Below are 16,701 nucleotides of genomic sequence, written 5' to 3'. Positions count from 1 at the left end.
ACTTATTCGCATTCACACCTTTGTAATACTAACGACCTCATATCTGTCTGTCTGCCCTTCCCGCTATCTGTCATCTAATCTATCTATCTATCTATCTATCTATCTATCTATCTATCTATCTATCTATCTATCTATCTATCTATCTATCTATCTATCTATCTATCTTTAATACATATACATACGCAAATGCACACATACGCTGCACAGTAGCACGTACGTGGGTACGGGCACACGTGTAAATACACTCACACATTATTTTTCACGTGTATATGTATGTGACTGTGTGTAGATATCTGTTTTTGTCTATGTTTAACATTACAATCTCCTCAAATAATTACATTAAAATGTTAGCTACGCTAGATATCTTTTTAACATATATTGAACTGAAAACTGTTGAGTTTTGACAGTTATACCGTCTAGGAATTATGTGTTGAAATGTAATAATCTTATTCATGATACCCTCACTGACACTTTCACTTACTTTCCACTCACTCACTCATTCACTCCCCCACTCACTCACTCACTCATTCATTCCTTTAATCATTTATTGAAAAAATACTTTTTCTGATGAAGTAATTTGCTATTAATATTCAAGCCACGATCACAGCATTATAGACGCAGGAAATTAGGAGATCATTCTATACTGAAAGATTAATTTAAACAAAAACGAAACAGAAGGCAACAAAAATAATAATATGACAACTTAGTAAAAGAAATTAATAATAATAATAATAATAATAATAATAATAATAATAATAATAATAATAATAATAATGATATTAATATTAATAATAATAATAATAATAATAATAATAAACATATATATATATATATATATATGTTCATATTTTTTATTACAATTAAAAGTACGGATTTTTATCTTCACAACCTAATTATTTTTGATCTGAAGAGAATATTGAAATAAATGTATGAAAAGCAGAAAATAAAAGTTTGACAAACACCAAGTGGATAATAATTACCGGTATCATTATATAGTTAAAACGGCTGAGTCTCTGAGAACAATCACATAAAGATAAGCCCTCTTCACTACCATTTACACTATTCATACCTCATATATTAACCATTAACCAATTTATTGGTTGTTGAGCACCAAAGGAGTTTTTGATTTATTCTTTTCTTGGTTTTCGTTACTCACAATTGATGGGTTGGATTAATGTTAAAACCAATTTTGATTTATTTTGTGTACATGTTTGAAGCAAAAATATTGGAAGTCATTTCCAGATAAATATAAATAAATGAATAAATAAATAAATGAATAAATAAAAGAAGAAAGGTTTTTAAAGAAAAACAAATTGTAATTATTTTTTTTTTATTTTCTTCTCTCTGATAATTGAATCACCTGTCAGTTATATATGCGCCATTGATTTTTCTCGAAGTTAGCAAAAACTTTGGTAAACGCAAAATTTCTTCTAATTGAAAACAAAACAAGACGGAAAAAAAAAAAAAACGATTGGAAAAATATTTCCCAATCAAAGAGTAGGAAAAAATAAAGAAAAGAAATCCCCCAATAACATCAAATAACAAATTAAGAAAATTTGAAATTTATAGATTCTTAGTTTAAAAAAATATTTTTCCAATTTAATTAAGGTATTAAACAGTTTCTGTATAGAAATTTTCTAATACAAATTAGATATCTACAAATCACGGTTTATGATAGATACATACATACATACATACATACATGCAAACATACATACATACATGTATGCACGCATGCGCGCACACACAAAGAGGTATGTGTGTATATCGTTCTAGCGCTACCAGTTCATAGGAGCTTCTTAGGTTAATTAGTATAAAGAGCGCAACGTGCTAAATCTGAATGTCAGTGTTTTATCAAAAACCGTGGGTTGAACAAAATACATTTCGAAAACACGGAGACACGTATCGTATATGTATATGATAAAATCTAGGCTATATAAAATACGTGAGCGTATTAGATGTTACGTATGTACATTTAGATTTGCTTAAGTAGTGAACCATTGGTTATTAACATAGAAATCTATTTGATCACAAATAGAGAAAACAACCATTTCTTCACAAATTCATGCAGTAAAAGTAATACCTATTTCTTTACTACCCACAAGGGGCTAAACACAGAGAGGACAAGCAAGAACATACAAACGGATTAAGTCGATTACATCGACCCCAGTGCGTAACTGGTACTTAATTTATCGACCCCGAAAGGATGAAAGGCAAAGTCGACCTCGGCGGAATTTGAACTCAGAACGTAACGGCAGACGAAATACCGCTAAGCATTTCGCTCGGTGTGCTAACGATTCCGCCAGCTCGCCGCCCTTTCATGCAGTGAAAGTAAAACCGTAGAATATGTTACCATACGTTTTATAATCACATACGAACTTGTTAAAATGCATAAATTATATAGACATGTTAATGTTAACTGCCCATTTATGAGGCTGTACGAATGTATAATGTTACTCAATTGTTTCGTTTTTTTAATAATTTCTTGTCTGAAATTTTTATTTGGGTTGTGAATTACAAGATATTTTTTGCCATAGTAATTACAACTATTTCGTTATATATTTAGACAATTACCTCATTAGTAGGTTCATATTCTATAAGGGAAATGCTATAGCTAAAAACGGGATTACTTTGGAGAAATAATCCTCATCGGTTTTGTGTAGTTGCGGATTTTACTTTATTGATCTCTAGTCTTAAGAACGTATCAGAGATAAGGTCAAGTGTTGTACGATTAGGTGTTGAGATGTTTCCGTTGTGAGTTAACAGTACAACCAACACAGTTTTTTTTCGAATAGCCTGTATAGATACATTTTAACTACACCACACAGAACTATTTCTTCTCTTTCACGTTAAAGAGCCTGTAAACCGAAACGTAGATCATTTTTCTTTCTTAATGCTATCTATATTTATTTAAACTGTGATATTTCTACGAGACTCGCAGAGTAGGAACATCTCAGAGTAATAAAAAAATAATGCGATTTAGCTTAGAAAGTAGTAGGGACCACATAAACGTTTCCTCTAAACATGGTACAGAAGTACAATTTTGGTTTTACGACACAATCAAAACCTCTATCACTATAATATGTTATTGTCAAATGTGCCGAACGTGTCTCTTCTCTGTGAAAACTGATTTTATGTTCATTTCAAAATAAAACAATATACCTCTTGAAATGTAAAATCAAGAAAAGGGAAACTAATAAATGTTTAACTATTTTAAAGCCGTTTTATTCTCAAAAAAAATATATACTGCTATAATTTTGGAGTGAGATATGTTTATATAAAATACTTACTGTTTTCACTCGCCCTGTCATAGATAGAGTTTCTTTTCGAAAATTCTGAAAAATATAACATAATACTTTATATATAAATATATATATACATATATCAAACATTAATTAAACAATTCATAAACGAAAACTTCCATTAAAAGTAAGTTACCCCAAATTACAAACTGTTTACTCCGGTCCAGAAAAAATGTGACTCAATGGCTTTCTAGATAAAGTGACAATTTACAACATTGTTATGAGTTATAACTTCACTAATACTGTTGTATTTAAAAACTATTTGGCGGATTTATCTTATACTTTATAGTTAGTATTTATCATCTCGAAAAAACAAAATCGATATCAGGATAAAGTTTCAACGCACAACGTAGAATGCAGAAGGACAAAACTAAATAGTGTTATACACTTGGACCGGCTGTACATTATCTATATAAAGTAAATGCACTAAGCTTATACGGCTGTGTATTAATCAAATATATAGCCATTTGATGTTTAGCCCCACGTAAATGTTAATCAGAGGGTCAATGATTAAATGTGTTCTTGCATTGATCATCCCGTTGTTTTAGAAATATATATGTTTCAGTACATTATCTTATGGTGGAGGCGCGTGGCTTTGTGGTTTGGGTGCCAGCATCATGATCGTAAGATTGTGGTTTCGATTCCTAGACCAGGCGACGCGTTGTGTTCTTGAGTAAAACACTCCATTTCACGTTGCTCCAGTTCACTCAGCTTGCAAAAATGAGTAACGCTGCGATGGACTGGCGTCCCGTCCAGCTGGGAAACATATATGCCATAGAAACCGAGAAACCTGGCCAATGAGCCTGGCTAGGCTTTAAAAGGGTGCATTTATTTTTTTTTACATTATCTTATGAGTCTTGTCGTATAAAACAGGAGATCGTGAATTGGGGGAGATTTAGCTACTATTTCTATTATGGTCAGCAATCGCCTATGGTGTGTGTGTGTGGCGTGATATAGCTCTGTTTATGATGAACATAATCAAGCGAATAAAGAGCAAAAATCAAATCCAACAGAATTTGATATTTGAGGGGAGGGAGAGATTTTGAAAAGATCTAAATAACAAGAATTCTTTAATACGGCCGACTTGTAGACCAAACGTATATTGATCAATATCCTTGATCAACAATGTTTGTTGCAATAAGGTCAGTTTAGTGTACTGAGGTTTGTGGTTCAGGAATATATTTTTTATAAAGTATGCTGCAATGTCAGATTTTGCATACTGCGATGATAAACAAAGATGTAATGAGGATTAAGATGAGAAAAATATAAAAAAATATGCAAAACAATTCCATCAAAATATATGTTTTATATATCATTCAAATGCTAAAAGGATTTCTGAATTGCAATGATACAAAAAAAAAAAAACACATACGCAGACATACAGACACACACACACACATAATGTTTTATTCAACTTCAATAAAAGGCAATGTTTAATACTAACTTTGCTGTTTGAGAATTGTTTTCTGCAGATTCTGAACTTATGTGCCCCCATATACATACATAAGTACATACATACATACACTTGTACGCATATATATATATATATATATATATATATATATATATATATATATATATATATATATATATATATATATATTGTGTGTGTGTATACTTGCATACACACACATGTATATGTATATGCTAAACACTAAAAAGTATTATCCAGACACGCATCTATGCAGTTATGTATAAACCAAAACATAAGAAAAAAATAACAGTCTAGTTATATGTAGCTATTCTTGAAGTATGTCCCCGATCTTATCTGAATTGCCATCATGAAAGTAGTAAAATTTATGATAATAGAAAATTCAAGCAGCGGAATAAATGTTAAGTGGTGAGGAAGTTGAGAAAGCTACATTTTAATCAAAACCCTTCCACCATCTCCAAACAAACCTCTAGTAGTTTCTTCCTCGGAGTATTTCTTTCTATGTATGATGATATTAGATTACATAGGACATACATTAACGTCATAGTTCAGAAAACTCTCAATGCAACTTACAGAAAAAAGACCACTGATTCCTACACATATGGGAAATGACTATAATACGATCTGTAACTAGAAACAAACTTCTAAAGACGGCACATACACATACACACACACATGCACACACACACATACACACACACACACACACACACACACAGATATAAATTCCGAAATGCATACGAACGAGACTACTCAAATAATGGAGTAAAGTTTATTTAATTCTGAAAAGCTGATGATTCATTCCGTCGTCGTAATTTGAGTATAACCTTTTTTGTGTGATCATTCAACCTGCATAGATACGCGCTGAACTTTAGTACAGAATCGTGAAACTTCGAAGCTGCAAATTTAAAAAAAAAAAAATTATACACTCACAGTTTCATCATTTCTATATAGAGATATATTTGCGAAATTTAGAGCCACAGACATATAATTTGTCTGAGTTGAGACTTAGTTAAACCTGATATTCAAAGGTAATAAATGAAGAAATAAATGAATAAAAACAACAGCCCAAAGGTCGCGTCAAATAATCGTAGAAAATATATATTATGTTGTTAGCTTATTCTGTGTTTCACCCAAGTTTTATAAATATATCTATCCATGCATTCATGACTAAACGCAAATAAAGTCTGATGTTTTTAGCACTCGTATAAGAGAAATCAATACACAATTGGTACCACTTAAAACATTTCAACAAAGCAATCAATATATATTGAGGAAACACAAGCATAATAAAATCTGGTTTTTCAAGCTTTTTTTTCCATTTCCATCTTGTTAAATAACTTGCTTTCTTTTAACACAGAATTTCTAGTCTATGATCAGAGTTGCATATCATTTTTTTCTTCTCCCATCTATCCATCTATCCTTTTCCCAAAATACTATATATATATGTAGGCATACATACATACATACATACATACATACAAATATATATTCATTCTATCTATATTTTACGACTGTATTCAGTTATGTGCTTTGATTACAGCATTAGAACATTTTAGCTCTTATTTCTAGCAATGTAGGCGTTTCTAACACTCTAGTCACATTTAGTGACAATTATACTTTTCCTTTGTGATGAAACATTGCAAACTGATGCCTATATTAATTTTCTGTATATACATTGGTGAGTCGCTAAATCATTCACAGATTTCTATGATGAAAACATATACACTGACAGAGAAGTCCGGAATCTGCCGAAGTCGAGTCACTCCTTACTGATAAGACAACAGAAATTGCCGAAACTGACCGGTCAGTACAAGGAATTCTCGTACGGTGTTTTCGGACGATAACAGTCTCTGTCAGAATATATGTATACAGTTATGTGATTGACTACAGCGTTAGAGCATTTTAGCTCTTAGTTCTAGCAATGTAGGTGTTTTTAATACCCTCGTTGTATTTCACTTCTTTATTTAAGAGATGAGGAATTATGTACATTATTTACATTAGTTACAATTGACGGAGATTTGTCCTCGTTTGTTGTTAACACAATGTTTCAGCTGATATACTCTCCAGCCTTCATCAGGTACCTTGGGGAAATTTCGAACCTGGGTTCCCATTCCTAAGTTATTTTTCGATGTTGTTGTTATTATTATTATTATTATTATTATTATTATTATTATTATTATTATTATTATTATTATTCAGGTCACTGCCTGGAATCGAAATCGAAATCTTGGGGCTAGTAGCCCGCGCACTCAACCACCATATGCCCCAAGATTCCGAGTTCGATTTCAGGCGGTGACTTGAATAATAATAATAATGATAATAATAATAATAATAATAATAATAATAATAATAATAATAACAACAACAACATCGAAAAATACCTTAGGAACTAGGTTGTATTTGTTAACGATTATAGTTTTCCTTTTTGGTGAAACATTTGTCCTCATCTTGTTTGTTATATATGTATGTATGTGTGTGTGTGTGTACATCGCAAGAATCAGCATATTGTTGATATCGCTACGTGGTGGACGGAGTAGATCGCATATATCAGTGTATCTAATATAATGGCTAAAGTGCACATCAAAAGCTGTTACAACACCACACATACAAGCAATTACTCACACACACGCGCAATCACAGACACACACTCACATACACACACACACACACGCACACACACACATATCCATTTATATGTATGTATATCTATCAGGCAGAGCTATTGTTTTAGCAAAGAATCTCTGCTTTCACTAATTTCTATATCTCTTCAGAAACTAAAATAATTTGTTTCTTACAAGCACATTCCCCATACTCGTCCATATCATTTTCATCAAAGTCATTCACATCATTATTACAATTGTTTCTAACATTGGCACAGAGCTTGAAATATGGGAAAAATTAAATACAACTGTTAAATCGATCAATTACATTGATCTCAGTTCTACTACCTTATTTTATGGACCTCGGAGGAGTGAAGAGTAAAGTTGAGTTCAGCGAAATCAAAGAACCAACTATTTTGATAATTGCTATTCTTCTGATTATCGGCTCACTCTGAGTCACCAAAAATTTGTGCAACACTATGTATGTATGTATGTATGTATGTATGTATGTATGTATGTATGTATGTATGTATGTATGTATGTATGTATGTATGCATGCATGCATGTATGTATATATGTAATTATGTATTTATGTATGTATGTATGTATATGTGTGTGTGTGTTTTTATGTCATTATTCAGTTTATTTCAAGATTTCTTGCCAATAGAGAAAGAACCGGTTTCTAACCTAGATCCAAGGTTCCTTCATTGGAATTTCAACATCAACATCAGGGTATTTCTGTTTGTATTTATGTATGTATGTATGAACGTATGTGCAGATTTGTATGTTTTATGTATGTATTCTCATGCATATAGTTACATATCTAGACATGCCCATATATATTTAATCGATCATATGTATGTGTGTATATGTATGTGTGCATGTATTTGTGTGTGTGTGTATGTTTGTATGTATTATTATTAAGGGCAGTGAGCTGGCAGAATGTTTAGCACGCCGGGCAAATTTCCTAGCGCCATTTCTGCCAGCTCTTTACATCCTCCTCCGTAACTTCAGGCTTTGTGCTTATTGTAGATAGAATTGTCATTATTATTGGGTCATCCCATAAATAATGTAGACTTTTTTGACATTTTTATAGAGAAGCCATTTCTTGTCACCAGTCACTATTCGGTCCAAAAAAAGTTCATACATGAGACGTGACAGCGAAGACGAGCACACATTCACTCTCTGCGTGCGATTAGACTCGAAAAGTTTGTGAGGAATCCACTGACTCAATTTGATGATTTTTCCGATGGGACGCAGGTATCGATGAATGGTTGAATGGCCAAATCCAAGCTTCTCTGCTTGTTCCTCAACAGTTACGATAGGATTTTCCCCACCAGTGTTGGCAGAACGTCCTCATCGAGCTCTACAGATCTTCCAGGACGAGGATCGTCTTCTAGGTTGTAGTTTCTGGCTCGGAATTTCTGTAACCACTGTTGATACTGGCTTACGCTTACTGTCCGATCCCTATATACTGCATTGATATTCCTCGCACTTTCTGTTGCGTTGTTGCCTTTATTGAAATCATAAAGTAAAATATGCCGAATATGCTCCTTTGTCCCTTCCATTATAAACTTCAATAGTACCAGTTCTTTTCAGCTATGTAATACTTTTTCGATTATTATGGCCGTGCCAAGGAGGCGAACCTTTTGTAGCAGTTCTACAGGGCACATCATCATTATTATTATTTATTATCATTTTACTATATTCTATTTTTTTTCTAATTAACGCATCCTAAATTAAGACAAAGCACAAAAGTAATTAGCAAAGAAAATACATTTTCAGTAGTCATGTGTCTGTTTGAATATAAATGTTGGTTTTTAAGCATCTGACACCAGTATCGTAATTATCAACACTAACATCATTATAATTATTATTATGATGATGACGACGACGATGATGACTATCATCACCTTCATCATAACAATGATAATCACAATTATTGTCATCACATCGCTACAAGAACCACTCTACTCATCCACTGGAACTTTGTCAGTAAATCTCTAGTTTACTGTATTAACTTTTCTCTTTTCAATTCATTTTAGATTCAATTTATTTTGAAGCCATTGCTGGGATTTTTCTTTGTCTATTTCTTTTGCGTTTAGTTTAGTCCAGTTTTTACCATGAAGGGGCTTTTCTTGCCATCGTTTTATCATGGTTCGTTGCTGTTCTATTTTTAGTTTGGATTTCATTTGTTTTATAGCTTTTGTTGTTTCTTCATCTTCTTCTTCTTCTTCTTCATGTTTATTAGGTGGTATGATTTATTGTTTGTATTTGTCAGCTTCCTTAATACTGAGAACAGTTTTTTGTTTTGCTCGTGTTTTGCCGCTATCTGGATCAGTTTTCCTTCCTTCTGAAGTAGATATTTTCGCAGTCCTATGGTGGTTATTTTATAGTAGTTTTCCAGCTGTATAAGGCCTCTACCACCTTCTATACGTTGTATATATAGTCTTTCTATGTCAGATTTTGGGTGATGCATCCTAGATCCTGTCATTATTTTTCTTGTTTTCCTATCTATTTTGGTCAGTTCATTTCGTGTCCAGTTAAGGATATTGTAGCTGTAACTTATAACTGGGACAGATAAAGTGTTGATACCTATTATCTTGTTTTTAGCATTGAGCTCTGTGTTTAGTATTGATCTAACTCGTCTATAATATTCTTTTTTTATTTTCTCTTTCATTTGTGTGTGTTGTGTCTTATCTAGTTCATGGATTCCTAAGTATTGTAAGTTTGGCTTTGGTCTAATTCTTTTATTTCATTGGTTTTATCTAGTATGATGTTGTTACTCTTAACTAGTTTTCCTCTTTTCATGGTTACTTTGGCGCATTTTTCTAATCCAAATTTCATATCTATTTCTTTGGTAAATCCATGAACTGTCTTTAATAGTGTTTCCAGCTGTTTGTCATTTGCAGCGTATAGTTTTAGGTCATCCATATATAAAAGGTGGCTGATCGTTTTGCCGTAACATTTATATCCGCATCCAGTTCTATTTAGCATATCAGATAGAGGTGATTGTTATTATTATTATTATTATTATTATTATTATTATTATTATTATTATTATTATTCAGTAGTTTTATTTTTATAGCGTGCTTTCACTTCACTACCGAGCGCAGCTCTGTGTGCATTGGGTATGTGCTGTGATTTGTTGTGATGCTCTGATGGTTATTGTATGGAAAGTGTTCTGCGTAGGATGTGTGCAGTGCCTAGTAGTGCAATATCATTATTATTATTATTATTATTATTATTATTATTATTATTATTATTATTATTATTATTAATTGATTAATTTATTTCTCAGTTGTTTGATATTTATTGTGCGCCTTCACTACATCCTATGTGCGGTACTTTTGTTGTAGTAATATTCTAATGTGTTGAAAGTATTCCACGTAATTGGTGTACAGTGCTTAGTACAGCAATTTTCTGTATATTGCATATATATTGGAATTTCGGTTATGTATTTGAATTCTTGCTTTGTAATTATTCCCAACAGAACTATTATTACAGACATTCTTTGTTTTAAGTCTCCGCATTATGCTTATTTCAGTTTCCAAATATGTTGGCTAAATTCTCAGTTTCTTTTTGTGGTACATTATCATTATTATCTGTTGAACCTGGTTCTATTAGGAGACATTTCCCTTCCTTTCCTTTCCCTACTCTGAGGGAGTAGCCATGCTATGTCTATCTCTAGGGATTGGCTTATCCTAGACTATAGTAGCTTCGTTATTCTCAGAGACTTTTCATATATATATATATATATATATATATGTGTGTGTGTGTGTGTGTGTGTGTGTGTGTGTGTGTGTGTGCTTTTTATTTTCTGGAGGTATTTCACAATGCTTGCATGTCTTGCAACAATCTGTGTAATCCCAACATTGCCCTTGGCTAAGGCTGGACAGCTAGGAAAATATAATTAATTATTTGTTGCTCAATTTCTCATATTATGTTGCAATTTAAGACGTTCTTCTTCATTATATTATGTTTTTGGTGACCCCTATTTGGACGATTTTCATCTTGTACTCAAATTAAGAATAATTCAGCCTCTACTTTGAGATTTGCGTTACTCAGACAGTGCTATGAATTGTATTTTTGTCTATTCTACTCTAGTCAGTATTTTTTGATATCGGTCATGTAGAGGCTTCTCTTGTCGTTGTTTTAGCATGGCATTCTGTAATTCCATCTTTAGCTTCACTTTGCGGCTTTACATAATTTCTGCTAGTGCTTCTTTCTTCGCAAAACATTCTGTCATCTTAACTTCTGTTTGTATTCGATGGTTTTCTTTAGGAGATAAACAACTTTTTGTTTTGCTCACGAGTTACAGCTATTTGTATTAGGCTTTCATGATTCTATTCTATTTCTATTTCTTACTAGTTTGCTAGTGTAATAAGGCCCCTACCTCCTTGTATTCGTGCAATTATAGCAGTTCTATGTTAGACTTTACTTTGTATATTCTATAGACGGTAAATAGTTTTCTATTTTTGTATCCTCTTGCAAGTTGAAAATTAAACTAATAGCAAGATTATTGATGCCTATTATCTTAATTTTGTATTTAGCTCTGTTTGAAGTATTTATGTAGTGCGTCTATAATATTCCTTCCTATCTTTTTTTCATTAATGTGAACTGCACTCTATCTAGTCCATTGATTTCTAAATATTTGTAAATATGTGTTTGGTCTATTTCTGGCTGTCTGTTTCGTTATTTACCATGGTATCAGTGTTTTTAATTAATTCTGTTATTCAATGTTGCCTTGGTCCTTTTTCTAAACCGAATTTCGTAAATCTGTGTACTGTATGTAGCAGTATTTCTAGTTGTTTCTCATCTGCAGTGTACGAATTGAAATCGTCCATTTGCAAAAAAAATATTGCTTGCCCTCCTAGAGCAGTTGTATCTGAGTTCGGTCTGTTTATTGATTAAATGTCTTAGCACTAAGAATAAAACAAGTATCAAGAAGGATTCTTCTGATAAGTTTCTTTTAATATTTGCAGAATTGTTTGTCATTTACCTATCATGTGATTAATATATCTTATTACTGCTACATTAACTATGGATAATGTTTCTTGTGTGCATGCGTGGGGAACATGTTCAAAAACTTTCTGTTAGCCAATTCATGCTATACTGAGACCTTGCTCTCTCCTACAATTTCTGGTTATAGCTTTGTTATTAATACTTAAACTTTACGTCTTAGCAGCAAACTTGTTCTTCAGAGGAAAGATGCTATTTTTCTAGATATTTACATATTTTTGATGAAGATTTTTCAAGCTGCTGGAAGGCACGATTATTTAGTTTAGAGGATTTGCAATCTTGAGGACGAAGGCGGTTTTCCTGTGGGTGAGCCAGTTGTATCTAATTCTGTCAGTATCTTATTAAATAACTCTAATAGCACTCTATTTCAAACTAGAAATTATTTTAACTTAAGGTGGTTATGTCTTTCCATTTGTCATGTGCCTTGCACGATTGTTCAGATACCGTATTCGTTATTTTGAATAACCTTGTCGGTGATAATTGTTTCACTTCCATAATTATCTCCCAGAATTCATCAACTTTTCTTAAGGTTTGTACTCCATTGAGTTATATTTTATTTTTGCTGAGTTCATGATAAAAATCATTTATTTTGTAGTATTTATTTGTAGTTTTCTTTTCCAGTTACGTTGTTTCCTTATTTATTTCAAAAAGGATTAAGAGATCTCTCTTATTTTCTAAATTTTTATTTGAATTTGTTACCATGTTTTTCTTTCGATTTTCTTCCTATATCAGTAGATTCAAGGGATAACCTCTTACATTTCTAACTACAGTGGCTTTTGTTCATATTATCTAATTTAAACTCGTGATAATGATGCTTGAGATTCTTTTCATTAAAAATGTGCTGGTCAAGTTTGAGTCTTATCATTGTTGCTGTTTAACGCTGTTTTACCCTTAAGGCATACTTTCGTTGCTACGTTGGAAGTTCTTTTGGTTTTCAATCTCAAAATTATTTCTACCTTTAGTTTGTCACGTTCATGAGCTTCAACTACAGAACTTTCTATTCTCATGTGATATTCAGATGTCTTTCATTTGTGTTTGCCTTTGTTGTTCTAGTCAGGTTTTTGTTCGTCTGTATTTTATAGTTGCTCCAGGATTTAGATGTTATTCATTTTGTTTTTAATACATTTTTTCTTTTTTGTTTCGTTTTTATTTTTCATATTGACTTTATGCTTGTCATTTGTACTTTAGTTATACAACCCTTATTTTAACTCTTCTGTTTCGATTCCTGATACAGTTTGGCTTTGGGAATGTATACTTGTAATTTAGTCTGTTCGTGTTCAACTTTACTTTTTAGATCGGGGTTATTTTTAAAATTTTATAAAAGATTATTGTTGTACTTCCATTTCTTTTGGTCAGAATATGGCTTTAAAACATATGCACAATATAAATATATTGTTCTCGTGTCCATTCATATGTTTTTGGCATTATTTGCAGATATTATAGGTAGGAAAAATGAGTAAAAAAGACTTTTTTCGGGTTATTTAAATCATAACACTTTGGTACCAAGAAGGTTCGTCCTTTCCGTTTTTATATATAAAGGTATAAATATAGGTATTTATGCAAATACCAGTTTTGTTTAATATAGTATTTTATGAGAAATTGAAACCAAAAATGTAATAGCAGTAAATACGATTGCCTAGTGTTAGAAAACATGAACAGTAATTTAAGATTTATAAATAGACACAAGACAAAAAGAAAGAAAGAGCAAGGAAAGATATGGCACAACAATTTTGTCTTTACAAAATAGAGAGGACTTTCATATTTGGACAAAGCTCTGCCAAGGTCAGTGCTGTCATTCGCCCATTTCAAGTCAATGATGTAAAGCACCAACCAAGTGGTAATGTAATTGATGTCGACTAATCCTTTCCCACAAAATTTCGTGTTTTGTTAGAAATAAGCTTTTTTTTTTAGAAAAAGAGCTGTGGCAGAATAACCTGCTATGGGAATATTCTGCTCTCGAGAGTGGTGCTCGGGTATGATGACTGAACCAGAAAAAAAATTAAATGGATTGGGATGATATATATATATATATATATATATATATATATATATATATAATAATATATATATATATATATGTATATATGTGTCACCATCGTCCGTCATACATACAAGGAAAAAATAATAGTATTTTGAATAACTGAAACAAACAATATCAACTCACAAGTCAAAAGCGAATTTCTCTGCTAACCGAAATAGCTTCGAGTTGCGATTAACCAGAAATAACATTCGTCGTAATCACCTTCCTCGTCGTGGTTGTCGTTGCTGACTTCCTCCTCATTGTCCCTCATTGTCATCTTTCCAATCATCATCATCACCCCACCACCAACATCAACACTACAACCACCATTACCACCACATCCACCATCACCACCATCACCACTACGACCACCATCATCGTTGTAGAAGTCAGTATCATTATCATCGTCGCCGTCACCGTCATCATCACATTCCTGATTATCATCAGGATCGCCAACATTATTTATCATTGTTGGCCAGAATGACCGAAATCTTCGCCAACAAATATAACCTTTCATCTTTTGATTTAACCGTATTCAGAGTTATTACCAGAGAAACTCACCAACTAATTAACCTACACACAACCAAGTACACAACTAACTGAATTAACTATAACTTAATAAAATCAATCAAAACTAGATAATGACTATTCCGTCCATTTGTAGACATGTTCCTTCTTGACGTTTGCTTTTAGAATTTCTCTCCAAATGGAAAAAGGAGCCGGTTTCTAGCCGAGAAACAACACTCTTTCATTGAAATCTAGACAACATCAAAGAAGAATAATCTTTTATAAATGTATGTATTTATGTATGTATATAAGCATGTGCATATGTATGCATGTTTGTGTACATGTATGCGTATATTATGTAAGCATGCGTAGGTGCAGGCTTGGATTTCATTGCAAATGTGGATTTTATTTCATGCTGAACTTCATGAATATATTCTATATTTTGACAGTATTTTTGACAGTTTTGTAGCTGTAATCATCTGATTAGACATGTTCTTTCTAGTTTTGTGAATCCAAACCGAATAAAATCGGTTCTGAGGCAATTATGCACGTTGCCAAGAACTTTAATAATTGTTAGTTGAAATCTAACTTTATAATCTGGATGGAGTACAGGCAGATTCCTCATCAGTCCGACGTAGATATTCTCTTTTTCATTAAATTTTAACATTAAGCTGACATTTTCTGAGCAGAACATTTCAGCTGATATGTATGTGTGTATGTAAGTTTTTACGTAAGTATGCCACTGTTAACTTTATAGATTTCTTGCCAATGAAGAAAGAGCTAGTTTAAATCCAAGGCACCTTCAATGGAGTTTCTACAAGACCATCAGGGTATATGTATGTGTGTATATGTGTAAGTATTTGGTGTCAGTACATGTGCAGATGTATACGCTTTGTTTTATGTGTATGTGTGTAAACTTATACATTGAATTGCATGTTAAGACACGTACACATATACTTTATAGACACTTTTTGTTTTGCATATTTTGACAGTTACGATGATGGCTTCCACCAGTTGCCTTCCAATTAGTTTTCTCCTTTCTGATTTTAAGAACCACAATTTCTCAAGATTGGTAGAGAGGCTGCTGATTCACATATCCAAGCAGCTCAGTAATTAGTGGTATGAATCTAAACTTGTAGCGTGGGTGAAGCATCTGTAAATTTTTCGAAAGTCCAGTATATGCATTTTCTTTCTAGCTGATCTTTCAATTTATGTTCACATCTCTGAGCAACTGACATCCACTATTGTACATAGTTCCCCTCTGTTCTAAATCATGGTGTCTGGTCTATTATGTTTGCATTTTATTGATGTTTTTACAGAGATATACTACTACGTATGTATGCACGTATGTATATGAATGAGTGTGTCTTGATGCTGTATTATATATGGCACAACGCATATAAATACGGGTCATACAACATTATACAACAACAGAACAGTTTTTATTGGTGTGAAGGCGATTGAAGGTGGAAGACTAGGTGTAGGACTGTCTGTATGCAGACTCTGAGAAGGTGTGGTCTCAGAAAACAACAAAACAATAACATAAACAACGATACCAATAAGAAGAACGAAATCTAGAATGTCAACGAGAAAACAACAACAACAACAGCAACAGATATATCAATAACTACAGGCACAAGAAAAATAGTATAAAGATAAATAAAAAAATTGTTGAGAAACAGAAAGAAACAAGAACGATAACAAGAACATGAACAAGAGCACGAACAAGGAAAACAGTAACAACGGCGAAAGATATTACAGCGTAGAATGTAAGAAATTGTCAAATTCGATTCTAAAGCTTGACAGATACCATTT

At 32.4% G+C, this 16,701-nt stretch overlaps 1 protein-coding gene across 5 annotated transcripts in view; it reads right to left on the bottom strand.

The window, feature by feature from the left end:
- LOC115215754 (neuronal acetylcholine receptor subunit alpha-3-like) overlaps window positions 1-16,701 on the bottom strand; it is a 784,372-nt gene that overhangs the window by 24,762 nt on the left and 742,909 nt on the right. For all 5 annotated transcript variants that reach the window (XM_036505995.1, XM_036505994.1, XM_036505993.1 and 2 more), the window contains one exon: window positions 3,291-3,335. In XM_036505995.1, coding sequence (XP_036361888.1) covers window positions 3,291-3,335 — 45 coding nt within the window. The remainder of the gene's footprint in view (window positions 1-3,290; window positions 3,336-16,701) is intronic.

Source organism: Octopus sinensis, linkage group LG9, assembly GCF_006345805.1.
Source record: "Octopus sinensis linkage group LG9, ASM634580v1, whole genome shotgun sequence".
NCBI classification, from domain to species: Eukaryota; Metazoa; Mollusca; class Cephalopoda; order Octopoda; family Octopodidae; genus Octopus; species Octopus sinensis.
The sequence above is the reverse complement of the archived record's forward strand: the minus strand, read 5'-3'. Positions and strand labels throughout refer to the sequence as shown.